Source organism: Schistocerca serialis, chromosome 9, assembly GCF_023864345.2.
Source record: "Schistocerca serialis cubense isolate TAMUIC-IGC-003099 chromosome 9, iqSchSeri2.2, whole genome shotgun sequence".
Taxonomy (NCBI): domain Eukaryota; kingdom Metazoa; phylum Arthropoda; class Insecta; order Orthoptera; family Acrididae; genus Schistocerca; species Schistocerca serialis.
The window spans coordinates 102,593,614-102,612,542 of NC_064646.1; the positions used below are offsets into that span (position 1 = coordinate 102,593,614).

The window sequence follows — 18,929 nt, forward strand, 5'->3', positions numbered from 1 at the left end:
GCAAGGCAAGCAGAGTATAACATGCACAGGAGACCACTTCCTGCAGGACAGTCAGGGCTGTTCTGCTCGGTCTGGCCCAACACGGCGAATGGGAATCGCCGTTTTATGCAGATTTCTAGCTGGATTACGCGGTGAAACAGGGACCCGGATTAACAGCCACCGTATTATGGCGGTATCCAGCACTGGACAACTTCCTCATACCAGCACACCAATGCGCAGTGGTACCAGGTGCACTTTCATAGCAACGTTCCGTTCTGCCTTAGCATTCTGGTTCTTCCTTCATGAAGCAGACGATTCGCCCGTTCCGGTCACAAAGGAAAATATTGGCGATATTTCCTCGATTCGCCAGTGTCCCTTCTACCACAACGATCTACACCCTTTCTTGTATTCCTCATTTCTGCATTCTGTCTCAGTGCGAGGGCTATCTTTCTTTAGTCTTCAAGTAATTTAATTCACAGATAGAGGAACGTTACCTTTGATTTTCTCTTCTGCTCCAAAAATATACAGGCAGTCCCGCACAGTCTTCCCTGTACGGCCCGAAAACATATTCGCCACCCCTGTCTAACCACGAAACTCGCACAGCCGTGACTTTATAAATTTTAGTTGCTGTTTCTTTTTCTCGTTCTTCGGGTTGTTCCACATACGGTGAGTAACATATTCGGCTTTTAATCAATATCGTCACCAACGTCGTAACTAGTCCGCAGCTCGTGGTCGTGCGGTAGCGTTCTCGCTTCCCACGCCCGGGTTCCCGGGTTCGATTCCCAGCGGGGTCAGGATTTTCTCTGCCTCGTGATGACTGGGTATTGTGTGATGTCCTTAGGTTAGTTAGGTTTAAGTAGTTCTAAGTTCTAGGGGACTGATGACCATAGATATTAAGTCCCATAGTGCTCAGAGCCATTTGAACCATTTTGAACGTCGTAACTTACCTCACAGCCGAGGTGCTGGAAGAGAGACATTAGTTTAGTACGCCTATTAGATAGAGTTGCTTTTCTTCGTACCGTACGCACACTATTAAAAGCCATAGTCTTCGTCTTTTGTACAACAGATTGTCATGTTATATCCTCGGCAGAAATGCTGAAGATATCAAACGTATGTCCGAAAGCCATCCTCAATTTGCTGAACAATAACTTCATCATCGACAAAAAGATTGCATTTAAGCGCATTCTTTCATTTATTTCCGTTCCTAGGCTTCCTGCCAGTTTCCATTCTCTGCCTATGTTTCCTACGTAGATATAAAAAAAATGTCTCTGAGCACTATGGGACTTAACATCTGAGGTCATCAGTCCCCTATAACTTAGAACTACTTAAACCTAACTAACCTAAGGACATCACACACATCCATGCCCGAGGCAGGATTCGAACCTGCGACCGTAGCAGTCTCACGGTTCCGGACTGAAGCGCCTAGAACCGCTCGGCCACCGCGGCCGGCGTAGATATTAAAAGAGAATGGAATGGGATAAGGTACAGCCCATACGTTCTCCTGTAGCTGACATAAACTGCTCCTTCATTTCCTGCTTGTGACGAGAATGCACACTGCATCGGCTGAGATACAGGTTAGCGAGGATGAGACTGGAAGTGTGGTTCACACTAATTTGCGAACGTCACTGATACTGAGGTCAGGACCACCGTCGTAAAACATTCCAAAGGAAGCTTTCGACTCCCTACAGCCTCTTTTACACGAACGACTCTCTTGTCTCTACTTGACAACTCGTGGCAAGCACGTGTACTGCAGTACTGATTCCCGCCTGACACGACTGGTTATCTTCGTTTACACGTCAGCGCCAAAATTTCATGTGTTGCGAGAGCTGTCTGGCGTGCAGTTTAGTACCGGAATCGCGAAAGTGACATTGAGGGACCACCCTGTTTACGAAAAAACCGAAATATATAATAGAGTTTAGGAATTAGCAATGACAGTACAATTTATCAATGACCAAAGCAAAATTCATAGTGGATGTTCTTGAAAAAGATCCTATGGTAAATTCACGAGAATTGAAAGAATAGGAAACGTGTCGTCCAAATATTTCAAAACGTGTATCAAAATCTTAAAAATGGCTGCGAAACAACACCTATGTAAATCTGAAGAGGTTGAAAAATCAGCCAACCAGTTGCAAATAAAGGTTTATTAACCCTTGACCTAGGTTCCGATATTTGTAAAAAATCTTCTACAGAATTAGTGGGCCTTGTTACATCACTTGATGGTACACTAGATTACATGAGGCCGAGTGGCTCTTGTCTTAAACAAAATTGACAAGAGCCGCTGAAGAAGATATTTTTACAAATATCGAAAGCTAGGTCAAGGGCTGATTATCTGCTAGAGAAAATATATACTTACAAACACATCAAACGATGGCATGCGGTTTCGGTCTTGCAGCCGGATGACGTCGACATCTGGCCCAATATCTCGGCTGATCTCGGCTGACAAACATTCAGCCATACTCAGTTTACAGTGTAAAACTGCTCTGAAGATAGCTGAACAGTTGCCAGCCGGAATATCTTTCGAGATATCGACATCAGCCGGCTGTAAGTCTGAACCCCGTGGAATACTTACTACGTCGGAAGACACCAGTATTCACATCAAACACTATTTTAATGGAAATAAACTGCGCCTCTTTACGAACTCTCTGTCTTGTTATATAATGTCGAAAATTATTCTGTTCGTTAAATATATCTGACAGTTCCATTGTTCCAATAATTTTCATTAAAATGCGTTTTTTTTACGTTCTCGTTGTGTACACAGAGTAGGCTTTTTCTTTAGCCAGGCACCCAGAAAAGTAAATACATTTCTTTTCAGATATTTCGTCTCTTCTGGATTAAGACTAGCAGGGAAAATATCAGGCCCTCGTGCAACCTTTGCAGTGTGTGGCGGAACCAAAACAAACAACAAACTGAAGACACAAAGGCATAAAAATCCGTTACTATAAAAGGACTGAATTCTGCTAGAGTAGGTCAACTTCCGATATCAGCAGACAATGCCACACAATTCCTTGTTTCTGCGCATGCGCATCCTGAAGTATATTCAACATTTTCGAACTCCACATTTGGCACAGCCGACTGATCACTGACGTCACTGTCCCAGTAGCGACGTGGTTGACTGTTATTTACACGCAGGCACGCCATGCGCACCCACAAAGTGCAACCGATCTTGACCGGAAAATCGCTCGTGTCAGACGGGCCTAAGGATAAAATTAGCTAGGCTATCGCGACATTGGCACTCTCTTTTGCACCTGGAATTGAGAGACCCCAATTTTGATAGTGATCATGGCTAGGAAGTTGATGCAGTGGTGGGACAGCGAGATGCAGCTCTGTCCTGTTGCGATCCCGAACAGAAACTTCGCCCGTGCACGGGGTCGAACCTTAAGACACCCATTCACAGGCCAACCAGTTGGCCGACCCAGATGCTGAGACGGTCGGGTCCAGGGTCGGCGTACGTCGACTCCACTGGTCCACCACTACCTGCTGTCCCCAATCTCTACCTGCTACCCTCATTCTGTCCTTTTTCCCTTCTGTTTTGGCACGGTGAAAGCTTCCATGCGACTGGGCGCAGGTGGGGTGCTCCACGCAGTCGCAGCATGCCACCACACATAGTCAGATGGATCAGCGACTTGCTGAGCAGTGGTGGTGTTGGCCGATTCGTCAGGCCGTGAATGGACATGGGCGGCTTCACCTTTCACCTTGTCGACCCCCCCTTAACGCGCCGCCCCCGCCTGCCCGCAGTTGCTGACCGCCGCGCTGCTGGTGGCGACGTGCCGCGCCGGCTACCTGGGAGGCTACGGCGGCTACGCCGCCGCCCCCGCCGCCTACGCCGCCGCTCCCGCTGCCTACGCCGCCCCCGCCTACGCCGCCGCTCCCGCCATCGTCAAGACCGCCTACGCCGCCCCCGCCATCGTCAAGGCCGCCGCCCCAGCCGTCGACTACTACGTGAGTAGAATCGCGATGCTGGAGCTAAGTGCATCAGTCGCTGGGTACTAGCCACACGAAACAACGTGCCTTTTTCCGATAACGATAGAAGCTGGAGTAATGAATTAAAATTTGTGATGATTTAAGGAATGGAAATGGGCTGAAGGGGTGAAATGAAGTTTATGTTGGGGAGGCCACTCGACTGAGATAGTCCATCCAGCTGCCTGAGCCACCACGCCATGGTGCTGTACTGTTTAGCACATCTGCCTAATAAGCAGGAGACCTGAGTTCGAGTCCCGACTTTAGCACAAATTTTAATTCATTACTTCAGCTTCCATCGTTATCAAAGATAAAGTTGAGACTCATACGTCTCCAGGAAAGTGTAATTCCAACACTTTTTTTGTGTCATCAGTCTTCTGAATGGTTTAACACTCCCCACTATGATTTCATCTCGTGTTCTAACCTCTTCATCTCAGAGTAGCACTTGTATCCGACACCCTCACACATTTGTTACTGCAATCTCTGCTTAATCTGCAGGTTTTACCTCCTACAGCACCCCCCACCCCCACCTCCGCCCCCCTCCCCTTCTGCTGTGGAAGTTATTCTCTCATTTCATACCACAGGTTCCTATTCCTATAATCCTGCTCCTTTTTGTCAGTTTTCCCCAACATGTTCCTTTCCTTGCCGATTCTTTGGAGAACCTCCTCATTTCTTACCAGTACACCTAATTTTCAATAGCACCCGAGCTCAGACGCTTCGATTCTCCTCTTTCTCGGCTTTCTCACAGTCCACTTCCGAAAAACGCTGTGCTCAGAAATATCGTCCTAAAATCAAGTCGGATATTTGATACTAGTCTGCTTTTTATGTCCTTGTTTTGTGTGCTTCCTTTGCTTCCTTTGCAGCGGAATCCTATCATTTCATCTACTTCGTGGTTATCAGTTTTGGTGTTAAGTGTAACTCAGCATTAATTAATATCTTTTCTGATACTCCTGATTACTTACGTCTTTCTTTGGTTGGTTCTCAATCCATGTTTTGTAGCCATAAGTCTGTTCATTCCATTCGAAAAGTCCAGTAATCCATAATCCTCCTTCGCTTTCAGCGAGGATGGAAATGTCATCAGCGAATCTTATAACAACACAGATCCGTACGGTAAGGGCTATAGTGTTTCCGCTTGTGATGTACTGATGTGGGACCTAGACCATGAAGCAGGCTGAACATCGTAGGATAAATTCGTCCGAACTGTGGCAGTGGGGGAAACTCCTTAGAGCTCGACGAACTGCAAAGAGAACGAATAGGTCGGTGCCACACCAAATAAAATCACATTGCTCCTTGGAAGGTCTGATACTGAAAAAAACTAACCTACTCTGGGCACATAATAAAAAGGTATCTTTCGCTGGAAAAGATCTCAATGCTGGGGACAGTCGAAGACACAAGGAGAAGAGAGCGGCAAAGGATGAGACGAATCGTTGACATTACGGACGTAATGGATTCCAGCGTGAAGGGTATTCGGGAAATAGTGCAGGACAGTAGAAACTTGCCTGCATATTCCTAGGGTCACGGAGACTCGGAAGCGACTGAATGACTAGAGAGGGAGAGAGAGAGAGAACGAGAGAGAGAGAGAGATGCAAGGTAAAGTCAGTGGCTTGCTCGACATGTGTCGCGTGCCGTCTTTCTTCCTGACAAACTGAAAGCAAGAAATTTACGAGGAACAACTGCGAAAACACGATACACCCCTCATGTCGATAGCAGCAAGTAGTTACGCAAACTAGCTGAACTCACTGCAGTGGTTGAACACGGAAAGATCGAGGAAGGGTCTAATGAACGCCCTACGCGAATGCCGCAGCTTGCCCCTCATGTACAAGGGAGAACGACAAATGCGTGCGTGAGTTCTCATTCTCGTTTTTAACTCTTTGCTTGAATTGGCTCACCCTAACATTTACATTTGTAATGAGGAATTTCAGAAGAGCGCCCACAGACTCTTACATTCGGCTAAACAGTGTCGTCTCTAGGGCTGTAACAAAAACTGGCAAAAAAGCCAAAGAAAGACAAAATTGTGCAACGAAAAAATGGTGGAATAGATTGATTGCACTTACTGACGTATGTTTCGTACAAAGCTTAAATTTCTTCATTAGCTTAACAATATTTTTTGAATAAAACTGCTTGTACCTGAACCTCACTATTACACAGGGCTATTTAGCTGCCTCTACCATTGTGTTTTATGCAACCCACAACGCCTTCAAATAGCACTCACAAGATTTCGAATTCTCTCGCTCACTACGTGCAAACTATTAGTCCCACAGAAAAATGAACATTACCTTTTTGTAGGAAATTTAGTGTAGTTAAATTTTGTAATGGGACACGTTTTCGCTAGAGGCCGTAGTTTTCGAACTAGTCAAGACAAACGTACAAAAGTGACCATCAAACTCGTTTTTCTATAATATCTCAAATACTGTGGCCTCCACTGAAAATATATCCCAGTGAACAATTTAACTGCATTAAATCCGCTACAAAAAGTCCTATTCATTGTTCTTCTGTGGGACTAATAGTTTGCACATAGCGAGAGAAAGAATATGAAAATCTCATGTATTGTTTTAAGAGGTGTAGCAGTTTGCATAAAAGCCAGTGGTAGGGGCAGCTGACTCACCCTGTATCCTTTATTTTGCTTAAACACTTTTTCATCATCCTTCTCTCAGTTAGGGTATTAAGACAGTAACTTATCTCTTTAAAAAAAATTCAATAATAAAGTATGCTACACTTCCACAATGTGGTTGACGGACATGTTGCAGGGAATTACCAAGAGAAAATCAAAGGTTGGCTTCTAGTTGCAGAATTCGGGCACTGGTAGTAAAGACTGTTTTGGCCAAGCAGCAGAGTTCGGGCATTGACCAGGTGAACGGTTTGCGTTCTGGCTTTGAAGACATTTTTTTAGTGAAACTCTTCATAGGATCCAACTTTGGGGCAGCTCCAAAAACTCTCCAAAAGTAGAGAGTGGCCACACGACGTACTCCGCTGGCAGAGAGGAAAAGCAGGCGGGGCGAGACTTTTTTTGTGTCGCCGGCATGCAGCCGTGGTGCGGAATGCCCGCCATTTGTGGCACTGGAGCGCACGCGCGCCCGCTGGAGATGGAGCTGGAGCGAGCCACGCCTGACAGTACGGGGAACTCACCTCAGTGCGTGTCTCTGCCGCGTGTGACGCAACGTCGCACTGCCAGAGACTGCAGCGCAGGTATTCGGGGCAGAAACGCGTTGCCGGTACGCGAGTTACCTTCCACCTGTCTGTCCACTTCCCTACACGGCGCCTTTCGCAATTTAGACGTAAACATCGCATCCCGAAACAGCTGCAGACCTGTCTTCTACATCTACATCTACATCTACATTGATACTCCGCAAGCCACCCAACGGTGTGTGGCGGAGGGCACCTTACGTGCCACTGTCATTACCTCCCTTTCCTGTTCCAGTCGCGTATGGTTCGCGGGAAGAACGACTGTCTGAAAGCCTCCGTGCGCGCTCTAATCTCTCTAATTTTACATTCGTGATCTCCTCGGGAAGTATAAGTAGGGGGAAGCAATATATTCGATACCTCATCCAGAAACGCATCCTCTCGAAACCTGGCGAGCAAGCTACACCGCGATGCAGAGCGCCTCTCTTGCAGAGTCTGCCACTTGAGTTTGTTAAACATCTCCGTAACGCTATCACGGTTACCAAATAACCCAGTGACGAAACGCGCCGCTCTTCTTTGGATCTTCTCTATCTCCTCCGTCAACCCGACCTGGTACGGATCCCACACTGATGAGCAATACTCAAGTATAGGGAAACTGGATCATCCAGCGTTACCCCATTATTGCTACAGCTGCCACTTAACAAACAGCACTCTGGTTCCTGAGCGGTTAGTACCGCACGAATCACACAATTGGTTGTGGTGCCCCGGGAGGGAGCGATTGACATTGTTTCACCCTCCTGCTGTGGCCAAGCAGGTAAAACAAAGCTGGTAGCCCTGTCAGGGCTCAGTTTAAGAGCCTATAACAGGATGCAGCTGTCGAAAGAACGAAGCAACACTCGGCGTGGCTTGAACAGTTAAACCTCCCAAGCAAGGAAACAAGCGCGGCGAACTTCAGTATATTGCACAACATTGTCTAACAAGTTAATGTTATATGACAAGATATGAATTTTATTTTATTTTTATACTAAAAATGTTTTCAGAGTTACATTTACCAAATTTGAGATCAATCCATTCAGTAGTTACCCTGTAATTAAACGAATATTGTAACACAAAATTTTGCTAGTATGTTCAAATGGAAGGCTGAAGTGGTTCAGACGTGTAATTGTAAAGCTTATAGAAGCTTCGATTGAGTACCCCATAATTTCTGCTTTCATAGCGCTTTTCTTTTTTTCTGGTTTGACGCGGCCCACCACTAATCCCGCTCTTGTGGCAGCTTAGAGTAGCGCTTGCATCCTACTTCCTCAATTATTTGCTGGACGTAATCCAACCTCTGCCTTCCCCTTTCTGTCTTCCCCTGTCTGTCTTCCTCTACAGCTTCCTCCAGTATCATGGAAATTATACCCTGATGTCTTAACAGATGTCCTGTCATCCTTCCGCGCCGATATTATTATGTCTCACGTTTCTCATGATCTTACTAAATGGCACGTCGCGTGTCACGAATGTATGTTATGAGAAGGTGTAGTGGTTCCTGCAGCAAATTCAGGTGATGCAATTTATTAGTTCCAAAAGGTCTGCCCATAAATCCAAAGCTCCAGTGTTCCATTCGCAATAAGTCGTAGGATTTTTTGACACATATGCTTTTTCTGTCTCTAGAAATCATTTGTTAATGTGGAAAGAATCAAGCTACACCCCAGTTACAATGAACTGTAGATACCCCTTCAGCTGACTAGGTGAGTCAGTTTGAAACTCTGAGAAGCGGAAGAGCATATCGCTTCCAGCAGAAGTGTGCCTAGTAATTATTTTTGAGAACGTTGCTGGAGGAAGCCATCGATAGAAATAGAATATCTGAAATCAATTACAAAACAGTCTACATCGCAAAGGCACGTTTTTCAAGGTGACAGGTTTCGGTCATCACTTGATCATCTTCAGACCTGTACGCGGAGCAGGAACTGCTTTTCCTGGATTTTTATGATTCGAATACACCACAATGTCAGATCTGTAACGTAACCGTAGCACTCTTGCCTAAATTGGCTCAACAGAATTTCCCCTATCCCAGCTGGTTCTGGAAGTCTGACACTCAGCAACTGTCGCAATACGGTCGAGTACCACGTCGCACTGGTCGGTCCGTCCAGTTTGCTGGAAGGAAAGTGGGAACGAAGGTTACGGTTTAGCGTCCAGTCGGCGCCGAGGTCATTAGAGACGGAACATACAAGCTCGGAATGTTTCAAGGATGGGAACAGAAATCAGCCGTCCTGTTTCAAAGGCAAATTTACGGGAACCGCGGAATACCTAAACCTGGGTGGCAAGACGTGGATTTGAACCTTCGTCCTTCCGAATATGAGTCCTGTGTGTTGATCACAGCGCCACCTCTCTCGGTCCAGTTTGCTAGAGCGGCTCGCCAGTAACCGAGAGTCGGTGACGGTCGAAACGGACGCGCGAAGGGAGCGCTACAGCGAGCGAATTGCGTCACAGTGAAGTGAGAGCAGCCATTTCTGAGAGTTCGCTAAGTACCCGCGTGGAATGTGGCCGACAGTCACACACACACACACACACACACACACACACACACACACACACAAAGTAGCACAAAGCCACGCCCCTCAGGCAGCACAAAAGCAAGTCGTCACACGCCCGCAGCTCCTAGACCGCAAACCCGTCTCTCTGCTCAGAACAATACGACTTGTGACTGCTCCTAAGCAGCTCGCAAACGAGAAATAAACACCACGGAGGCAACTAGACCGTACGGTAAGGTGGAGGAGTCATGCGTTGTTACTTTGTGCGCTGCAAAGAACCAGCGCTCTTCCATCAACCATGGTCCTTGTGGTGCGTTGGCTTGCATGCTCCTACGACACAGACGGGTGCAACAACATTGACAGGTAATCTGTGGAGAAGCCAGACAAACATGTGGTTCCTCGAGAAGGGCAGGGGCACTGGTCTCGGCGACTGATCTGTAATATTAGCCAACATTGCCATGAAACTACGTTGGTATTGCGAATGGCTGTTACATATCCTGAGGGCATGCAACTTTGTTGTATGGCTTCATGATGGTGGCATCCTCTTTAAAGAATCCATCTCCCATGTATAGAACATCCATTTCACGGATCTCCTCAGCATGTCCACTTATATTATCTGCGAAATGTGCTGCGAATAGAGTTAGTGGCAAAGAAGTAATACATTAAAACGATCTTCGGTAACAACTCGTTTGCAATGCTTACTCTCCGAATTTTCGATTGACCAAGTTACACTTCCATACAATGCCGTTCAGCAAACGTCCAGCGTCAGGAAGTTGTACCTCAGAAAAATGGCTCTGAACACTATGAGACTTAACTTCTGAAGTCATCAGTCCCCTAGAACTTAGAACAACTTAAACCTAACTAACCTAAGGACATCACACACATCCATGCCCCTGTTCCAGACTGTAGCGCCTAGAACCGCTCAGCCACTTCGGCCGGCAGTTGTACCTCAGTCCCATATAAATACCTGATAATGTAGATACTTTTCTGATATATTCCTCGCTGCAGCCATCCTATGTAATCTTACTTCGTAGAGATTCTTTCTCTTAACAGACTACTGTGTCGTTCCCAGTTTTGATTAAGTCGTCGTCGTTTTCCTACCACACTTCAACACCTTTGCCTTTGCTTTGTTCATCCTTTTCAGCAGTGTTCTGTATCAAGTACGATTCCCAGTTCTCTCAACGCGTCTTCTAAATCTTACTTACATCTACGGACACATACATACTCCGCAAGACACCATACGGTGCATGGCGGTGGGTACCTGTTACCAATAATAGTACTTTCCTTTCTTTTCGCACTCGTAAAGAGAGCTAGGGAGTAAACGACTGCCTATACGCTTCCGTGCGAGCTCTAATTCCTTTCGGCTTGTCTTCGCGGTCATTCGTGAAATATAATACTTTGACGGCAATAGGATCGTTCTGCAGTGAGCCGCAAATACTGTTTCTCTAAATTTTCTCAATAGTGTTTCGCAAACAAAACGTCTTTCTCTCCCCCCCCCCCCCCTCCCCCGCCCCCAGGAGTTCTCTTTTCAGTTCACGGAGCATCTCCATAACACTCTTGAGTTGATCAAACCTACCGGTAACAAATCTAGTAACACGCCTCAGAATTGGTTCAGTGTCTTCCTCAATGTCTTCCTTTAATCCGACTTGGTGGGAATCCCGAACACTCCAGCAGTACTCAAGAATTGGTCGAGGTCTTCTTCGTAGATGAACTATGCTTACCTAGAATACTTCCAATAAACCAAATTCGATCATTGGCCCTACCTACAGCCTACCTCACGAGTTCGTTTGGTTTCACATCGCTTTGCTACATTACGCCTAGGCATTTAACTGACGTGAATGTGTCAAGCAGGACGCCACCAACGATGTATTCGAACATTGTGGGTTCTGTTTTACTACTCATCTCTACATTTAGAGTCTGCTGCCATTCGTTAAACCAAACAGAAATTCTGTACCCTCCTACGCACACTCAATGGCAACACTTTCCCAAACGATCTTTTTTGCACACAGAGAACAAGAGCGATCCTACCACTCTTCCATTGTGTACTCCTGCTGAAACCCTCGTCTCTGAAGAACATTCGCCTTCCAGGACAACGTACCAGGTTCTGTTACTTAAGAAGTCTTCGAGCAACTCAGATACGTGAAAACTTATGCCGTATGCTCCGAGTTCATAACAGTCTCTAATGGGGCACAGTGTCAAACGCTTTGCGGAAATCTAGGAATATGGAAGCTACGTGTTGTCCATCATCCATGGTTCGCAGAATATCGTGAGATAAAAGGGCAAGCTGAGTTTCGCTTGCATCCGACCAGACAGGGTACGTCGTCTGCTAGCCTCTTTACACTTCTGTTTCTCTTCCGAAATTTTCCTTCAATCTCGTAAGCGTTTCTTAATAGTCAATACATTTCTATTTTTTGCGTCTCCATTTTACATCTGCTTCTCTTGACGGACTTGTAAGGAATAGCGATGCGATTTTTTTTTACTCGACGTAGGGGAGTAGGCGCGGTGAGCTTGTTTACCAGCTGACGTCATCGCCTCCCATATCGCGGTGCTCTTGTTCTGACGTGACGCGGCCTCCATTTTACGTAAGTGAGGGAGGCGGACAGGCACAGCGGGGGGGGGGGGGGGGGGGGAGGGGAGCGGGGGTTGGGAAGACAGCGCGGCGGAACGCAAAGTGCGCACGCTTTCCCAGTGCGCCACGGCATCCGCCGCAACTTCACTTCCTCGCTGCTCGCCGTTCCGCCACGGGCAGGGCATAATGCGTGTCGCGTCTGCTTTCCAACAGTCGGCAGGCGCAAGGCACACACTGTGCAACAGAACGAGCCACTCCGCTACCCACGTTACTCGCGAGACTGAAAAGCAGTGTGTGGAGCTTTAATCAGAAGCGCCAATATCGCTGCCCAGGAACCACTCGTAGTCTTAGTTTTAATCAGAAGCGCTAATATAGCTGCCCAGGCACCACTCGTAGTCTGAAGTCGTGTACTGCTTGCGCCGAGTGGTGTGTATCAGCCATACGGATAAAACCTCCAGCATAGCACAGGAGTACTAGCGATATACTTGCCATGCTAAATGATTATGATGTTCTCGGAAAGAAAAATCTCCTGTGTGACAAAGAAATCAGAACGGATTTCGCAAACAACGATCTTGCGAAACTCAGCTAGCTCCGTCCGTTCGTAAGATCCGTAGCGCAGTAGACAAAGACGGCGCCAAGCTGATGCCGTGCTTCCTTGACTTCCGGAAGGCATTCGATACAGTCCCGCGCTGTTGTTTGCGGAACAAAGTTCGAGCTTACCGAGTCTCGGACCTGAAGGTCAGGATAGAGGAACCAGAAGTACCGTCCGCCACACACCTTAAGGTGGTCTGAGGAAAGGAAAAGGTCCTGAGAGTCTCGGTCCAGTACACTATTTTAATCTGCCAGTAAGTTTCAATATAAATGTAGTTATAAGGGAAGTAGCTACCCATGTCTGCAGCTGCAGCCTGACCGGTGTGTATTGGTGTAGATTGCGTGGATCACGGCATCGCGTCTTCCTGTCTTCCAGAGCTCGATTTTATTTTTATAACAGTCGAATTAAGTCGGGTGATGCTGAGGGAATTAGATGAGGAAATGAGACACTTAAAGCAGTAAAGGAGTTTTGCTATTTGGGGAGCAAAATAACTGATGATGGTCGAAGTAGAGAGGATATAAAATGTAGACTGCCAATAGCAAGGAAAGCGTTTCTGAAGAAGAGAAATTTGTTAACATCGAGTATTGATTTAAGTGTCAGGAAGTCGTTTCTGAAAGTATTTGTATGGAGTGTAGCCACGTGTGGCAGTGAAACAAGGACGATAAATAGTTTAGAAAAGAAGAGAATAGAAGTTTTCGAAATGTGGTGCTACAGTAGAATGCTGAAGATTAGATGGGTAGATCACATAACTAATGAGGGCGTATAGAATAGAATTGGGGAGAAGAGGAGTTTGTGGCACAACTTGACTAGAAGAAGGGATCGGTTGGTAGGACATGGTCTGAGGCATCAAGGGATCACCAATTTAGCACTGGAGGGCAGCGTGGAGGGTAAAAATCGTAGAGGGAGACCAAGAGATGAATACACTAAGCAGATTCAGAAGGATGTAGGCTGCAGTAGGTACTGGGAGATGAAGAGGCTTGCACAGGATAGAGTGGCATGGAGGGCTGCATCAAACCAGTCTCAGGACTGAAGACCAGAACAACAACAACACCGTACTGTAGTTATCATTCCTTCTCTGTTCGGTAGGATTACTCTTAAGAGTAATTCTTCCTGTAACTCTCAACATCTTCTTTGTAGCATCTTCCACTTTAGTTTGCTCCAACTAAATGTATTCCTGCGACGAACAGCGCAGCTCTTTTTTGAAAAACGAACCTGATGTAATACTTAACTACTTTTGTACAACAGTCTATTCGTCCATTTCTTTTGTGAACAAAAAAAACATATATAGTAGGACATTGATTGTAGCCGAAATTTTCACACCATTCAGACTGGATAGTGAACCCTAAGTACGATAAATCTCTAAGAGTTCTTAGTAAAAGTCTTGTATTTGTTTGGTACATTTACGCCGCGAACTGTTGTAAGGAGGAAGGAAATTAGACTGCCTGCGTCGTTTCAAGTTGGTGCTTGAGCATTTGACATTCTCAATAGTTTTAACGAGAAAGAAGAGAGAAAGAGGAAAAACACCTGTGCAGCTAAAGTTATTACAAAATGCACGCTAATTCAGTGACCAAATAAACCATTCTAGTATAAAGAAGCACTAATTAGGTTCAAGTAGCTTTCGATTTAAGTTACCGTTGTACATTTAACGCAATTCTTATTAAAAATACCAACCGTTGAAGATCTCCACGGTAAAGGAGCTAAACTGCTTCCTAATATCTGGCTGGGAGGAAGCGAGCGAAATGGTGAATTTCTCCTACGCCTCTGCGTGCATTGTTCTTCGACTGTAACGAACTTTGAGCTAAATACGACTTTCACTCATTGTAACCAGTCGGCAGAAAAACTTCTCTCTGCCCATCCGGCAGTGTGCCTGTCATCCGGCGTGCCGGTTCTGTTGTGATCTTCCTCTCGACGTAAATGAGGAGGCGTGGTACTTCCTGGAGCGCCGTTAGTTTTGAGTGCCATCTGTATGGAGCTGGATGCAGCAACTTTAGCCTTGTTTATCTCCCACCGACCCAGTACCCTGTTTCTTGATAGCCTCCATGGCGGAAGAGCTCCGTGGTTTTAAAATGTGACGCCTGCTTCGAAGAAACCTAAATAATACATAGGCCGCCACATCACAGCGTACCGAAGGTATGCTTCGGCAGAGAATCATCTGCTACCTGTTTATTTTGTTTTATTATTTTTCTAGCGTTGCGACTTCTCTACACGCAACAGCATCATCATCGAGCTGTGTCATGGAGCTTCCAACGTTCTGTATCTACATAAAAACTCGGCAAACTTCAAAACAAATAAGCCGGTTTTCACGGGATAATTTGCGTCTGTCGTAAAGGCTCTACCAGTTCAGTTTCTTCACCTTATCCGTAACCGTGGGTCAGACAATCCTGTGTCCGTTAGTGCTGCCCTTCTCTGCATACGTTAGAGGGTACGAGTCCCACAGACTTGAGCAATATTCTAGGATGGGTCACACGAGCTATTTGTAAGCAGTCATCTTTGTAGACTGCATTTTCGCAATGTCCAGTAAGTGAACGGAAGACTGTCACCTGGGTTACCGACAATTGAGCCTATGTACTCATTTCATTTCATATCCCTACAAATTGCTATACACAGGTATTTTTATGAGTCGACTGATTCCAGTTGTGACCCACTGGTGTTGTAATCATAACACACCAAATACACTTCCAAACATTTAATGCAAGTTGCCAATCTTTTCACTGTTTTGAAATATTGTCAAAAATAGACGGGAAATTTTTGTTGCTTCCTTCAGACACCGCTTCTTTATAGATAAGTGCATCATCTGCGAGAATTCTGAAATTAGTATTACACTGAAGCGCCAAAGAAACTGATAGAGACATGCGTATTCAAATACAGAGAATGTAAACAGGCGGAATACGATGCTGCGATCGGCAACGCCTGTATAAGACAAGAAGTGTCTCCCGCAGTTGTTAGATCGGTTACTGCTGCTACAATGGCAGGGGCGCACTAGCGATGGAACACAGCATCTCCGAGGTAGCGATGAAGTGGGGTTTTGCCGTAAGACCATTTCACGAGTGTAGCGTGAATATCAGGAAGCCGGTAAAACATCAAATCTCCGACATCGCTGCAGCTGGAAAAAGATCCTGCAAGAACGGGACCTATCAAGTGTCAGCGTGCGATCGTTCAACGAAACATCATCGATATGGGCTTTCGGAGCCGAAGGCCTACTCATGTACCCTTGATGACTGCACAAGCTTTACGCCTAACCAGGGCCCGTCAACACCGACATTGGACTGTTGATGACTGGAAACATGTTGCCTGGTCGGACGAGTCTCGTTTCAAATTGTATCGAGCGAATGGACGTGTACGGGTATGGAGACCGTGAATACATGGACCCTGCATGTCAGCAGGGGACTGTTCAAGCTGGTGGCGGCTCTGTAATAGTATGGGGCGTGTGCAGTTGGAGGGATACAGGACCCCTGACACGTCTAGATGCGACTCTGATGGGTGACACGTATTTAAGCATCCTGTCTGATCAGCTGTGTCAATTGTGCTTTCCGACGGACCTGGGCAATTCCAGCAGGACAATGAGACAGACCACACGTCCAGAATTCCTACAGAGTGGCTTCAGGAACACTCTTCTTAGTTTAAACAGTTGCCCTGGCCACCAAACTTCCCAGAAATGAACGTTATTGAGCTTATCTGGAACGGCTAGCAACGTGCTGTTCAGAAAGGATCACCACCCCCTCGTACTCTTACGGATTTATGTACAGCCCTGCAGCATTCATGGTGTCAGTTCCCCTCCTCCCCCCCCCCCCCCCAGCACTACTTGTGATATTAGTCGAGTCCATGCCGTGTCGTGCTGCGGCACTTCTGCATGCTGGCAGGGCAGATGTGCCAGTTCCTTTGGCTCTTCAGTGCAGATGTTTAAACTCCCAGCATTTTTGTATACATCGGCGATCGTGGAACTCCCCACTGTCTGACACGGTGTGCCCTGTTCTTTGGCTGTTGCAGTCGTACCCCAAGTACGCTTACGAGTACGGCGTGAACGACCCGCACACCGGCGACGTGAAGCGGCAGTGGGAGGAGCGGGACGGCGACGTGGTGCGCGGCGAGTACTCGCTGCTCGAGCCGGACGGCACCACCCGCACCGTCACCTACACGGCCGACGCGCACAACGGCTTCAACGCCGTGGTCCACCGCTCCGGCCCCAGCACGCACCCCGCCACCGCCGTCGCCGTGCCCGCCGTCGCCAAGTACGTGGCCGCGGCGCCCGCCATCGTCAAGTCCGTCGGCTACGGCGGCTACGGCTACCACTGACGATGACGAACCACCCTCCGCCGCGCGTCGAGGCCGGGCGTCGGGCTGACGGGGCCCTCCCCTCCCCCCCAACTCCCCTCCCTATTCCTACCGCCTCTCCCCCGCATCGCTGCTGGCCGCCGTTCACAACCCTCCAGTCGGTGGACGGCTGCTGATGTACCATCACCATCGGGACATCGCCACACGTAAAACTGCTACATCCTAGTCGACACACACTTCTGCAGCAGTGCATCACCAACATCACCCGCACTAACCACTCTTCGCAGAACAGTGCTGAACGCGTCCATTTACACCCGTCGCTGCCACTATTTCTTCAATCGCCGTAGCTGTACCCGTTTACATCGACACATCTACCATTCCTCAGCCTTCGAACATCGCGAGTCGCTAACCTCTGAAGTCAAAATCGCCTGGGTTGCTAGGCCGCATCATATTTCTTCAAACAATACACGTTTCGACCCCTCTGCTGGAACTGTCTTCCGGATCCTGTGGTACCCATCGTAGATACTGTCAGAGACCAGCGTCACCTTCTCATTTAAAGGGGAGTTTTCCCACGCTTATGCCGTAGAAGTGGGATTACTGGGTAAAAATCTTGGACTACCCCTGGTGGGCCAACGTCAAGTGGACAGTACGGCCAAGAAAGCCTGCAGACTTACATAAAACCTCAGGATCTTCTTGTGTCCATTGGTGGGCCATCGTCATTGGATAGTACGGCCACGAAAACCTGCAGACCTACATGAAACCTCTGAGAAGTCTGGCTGAGAGGTACTGGCAGACTGTAAGCTGTGAGGTCAGGTCTTGAGTCGCATCTGGATACCTCAACTGGTAACGGCATTGCCCGCGGAAGACAAGGTTTCGGGGTTCGACTCATGCTCCACCGCACAGTTACAATCTGCCAGAAAATTCTCGACAGGGGGAACGTCTAGAGACTTCAGCGAGCGTCCGTCTGTCTGACTTACCGTACTCGCATTATCTGTCACCCATCTTACACCGACACATCATTTTATCTGCCATAAACATCGACATCACGAAAGGCACGGGGAAACTCTGCCGGCACACATCGACGCCACCACCATCCGCGCCGCGTCTCACACCCATCCATCCATCCATCCATCCAGCCATCAAGAAGTGACAACACCGCCGCATCTGGGGATGGTGGTCCCCATCACTCGCCCGTCGACCCGCAGGTCTCGGCCCTGCCACATCGTCTCCGTGATTTCACATCGCCATGTCCGCAGGTCCCTTCTCTGCTACCACCCTTACACTTAACGCAGTGTATTGTAAGTAGTTAATCGTCTGTGCATCTCTCTCTCTTTTGTAAATATTACTCACCCAAGCATTATTATTTTTTTATACTTATGTGTGATGCCTTTTGTAGGAACAAATGTTTTTATCGGCTTGTTCTGCCTGCCAATAAACACATTTTTATACGTGAAAACTGTTTCAAACTTTTACTTTTATCTCCATTTCCTACATAATCCTACTTAAATTTCCTTAGCGTTCCATACCCTGGGAAAGACTGTGATATGATAAAAAGAGGAATGTCTTAATTCATCACTATTAGTTACTTATCAACAGGTAACATACAAGTAATAAGAATATGCTAGCAGTCTTCAACAAACTAGCCCAAACTATTAATGTCCGAGTAGAATATCAACAATACACACTGTATCAATCTACGAGTAATACTATGAACTGGAAGAAATTTGCAGGTGTCCTGGAAACCAATATGAGATTAGGAAAAATTCCAAGAAAGAGAAAAAACCTGTGGTGGAACATTGTCTGTGACCAGACATTACAACAGGGGGTACAAGCAAGAAAAACTTTCAGCAGCGACAACTCTCCAGAAAAAGGCAGGAATTTTTTTAAACACAAGCGATCTTGCCCAAGGCGATACGAAGAGGAAAAA

The 18,929-nt window shown here is 47.0% G+C and overlaps 1 protein-coding gene across 1 annotated transcript in view; it reads left to right on the plus strand.

Annotated features, from left to right (window-relative positions):
- LOC126419070 (cuticle protein 19) overlaps window positions 1-18,458 on the plus strand; it is a 30,967-nt gene extending 12,509 nt beyond the window's left edge. The window contains exons 2-3 of the mRNA XM_050086151.1: window positions 3,715-3,918; window positions 16,718-18,458. Of these exons, the coding sequence (XP_049942108.1) occupies window positions 3,715-3,918; window positions 16,718-17,023 (510 nt within the window). The 3' untranslated portion in view covers window positions 17,024-18,458. The remainder of the gene's footprint in view (window positions 1-3,714; window positions 3,919-16,717) is intronic.
- The last annotated feature ends 471 nt before the right edge of the window (window positions 18,459-18,929 follow it).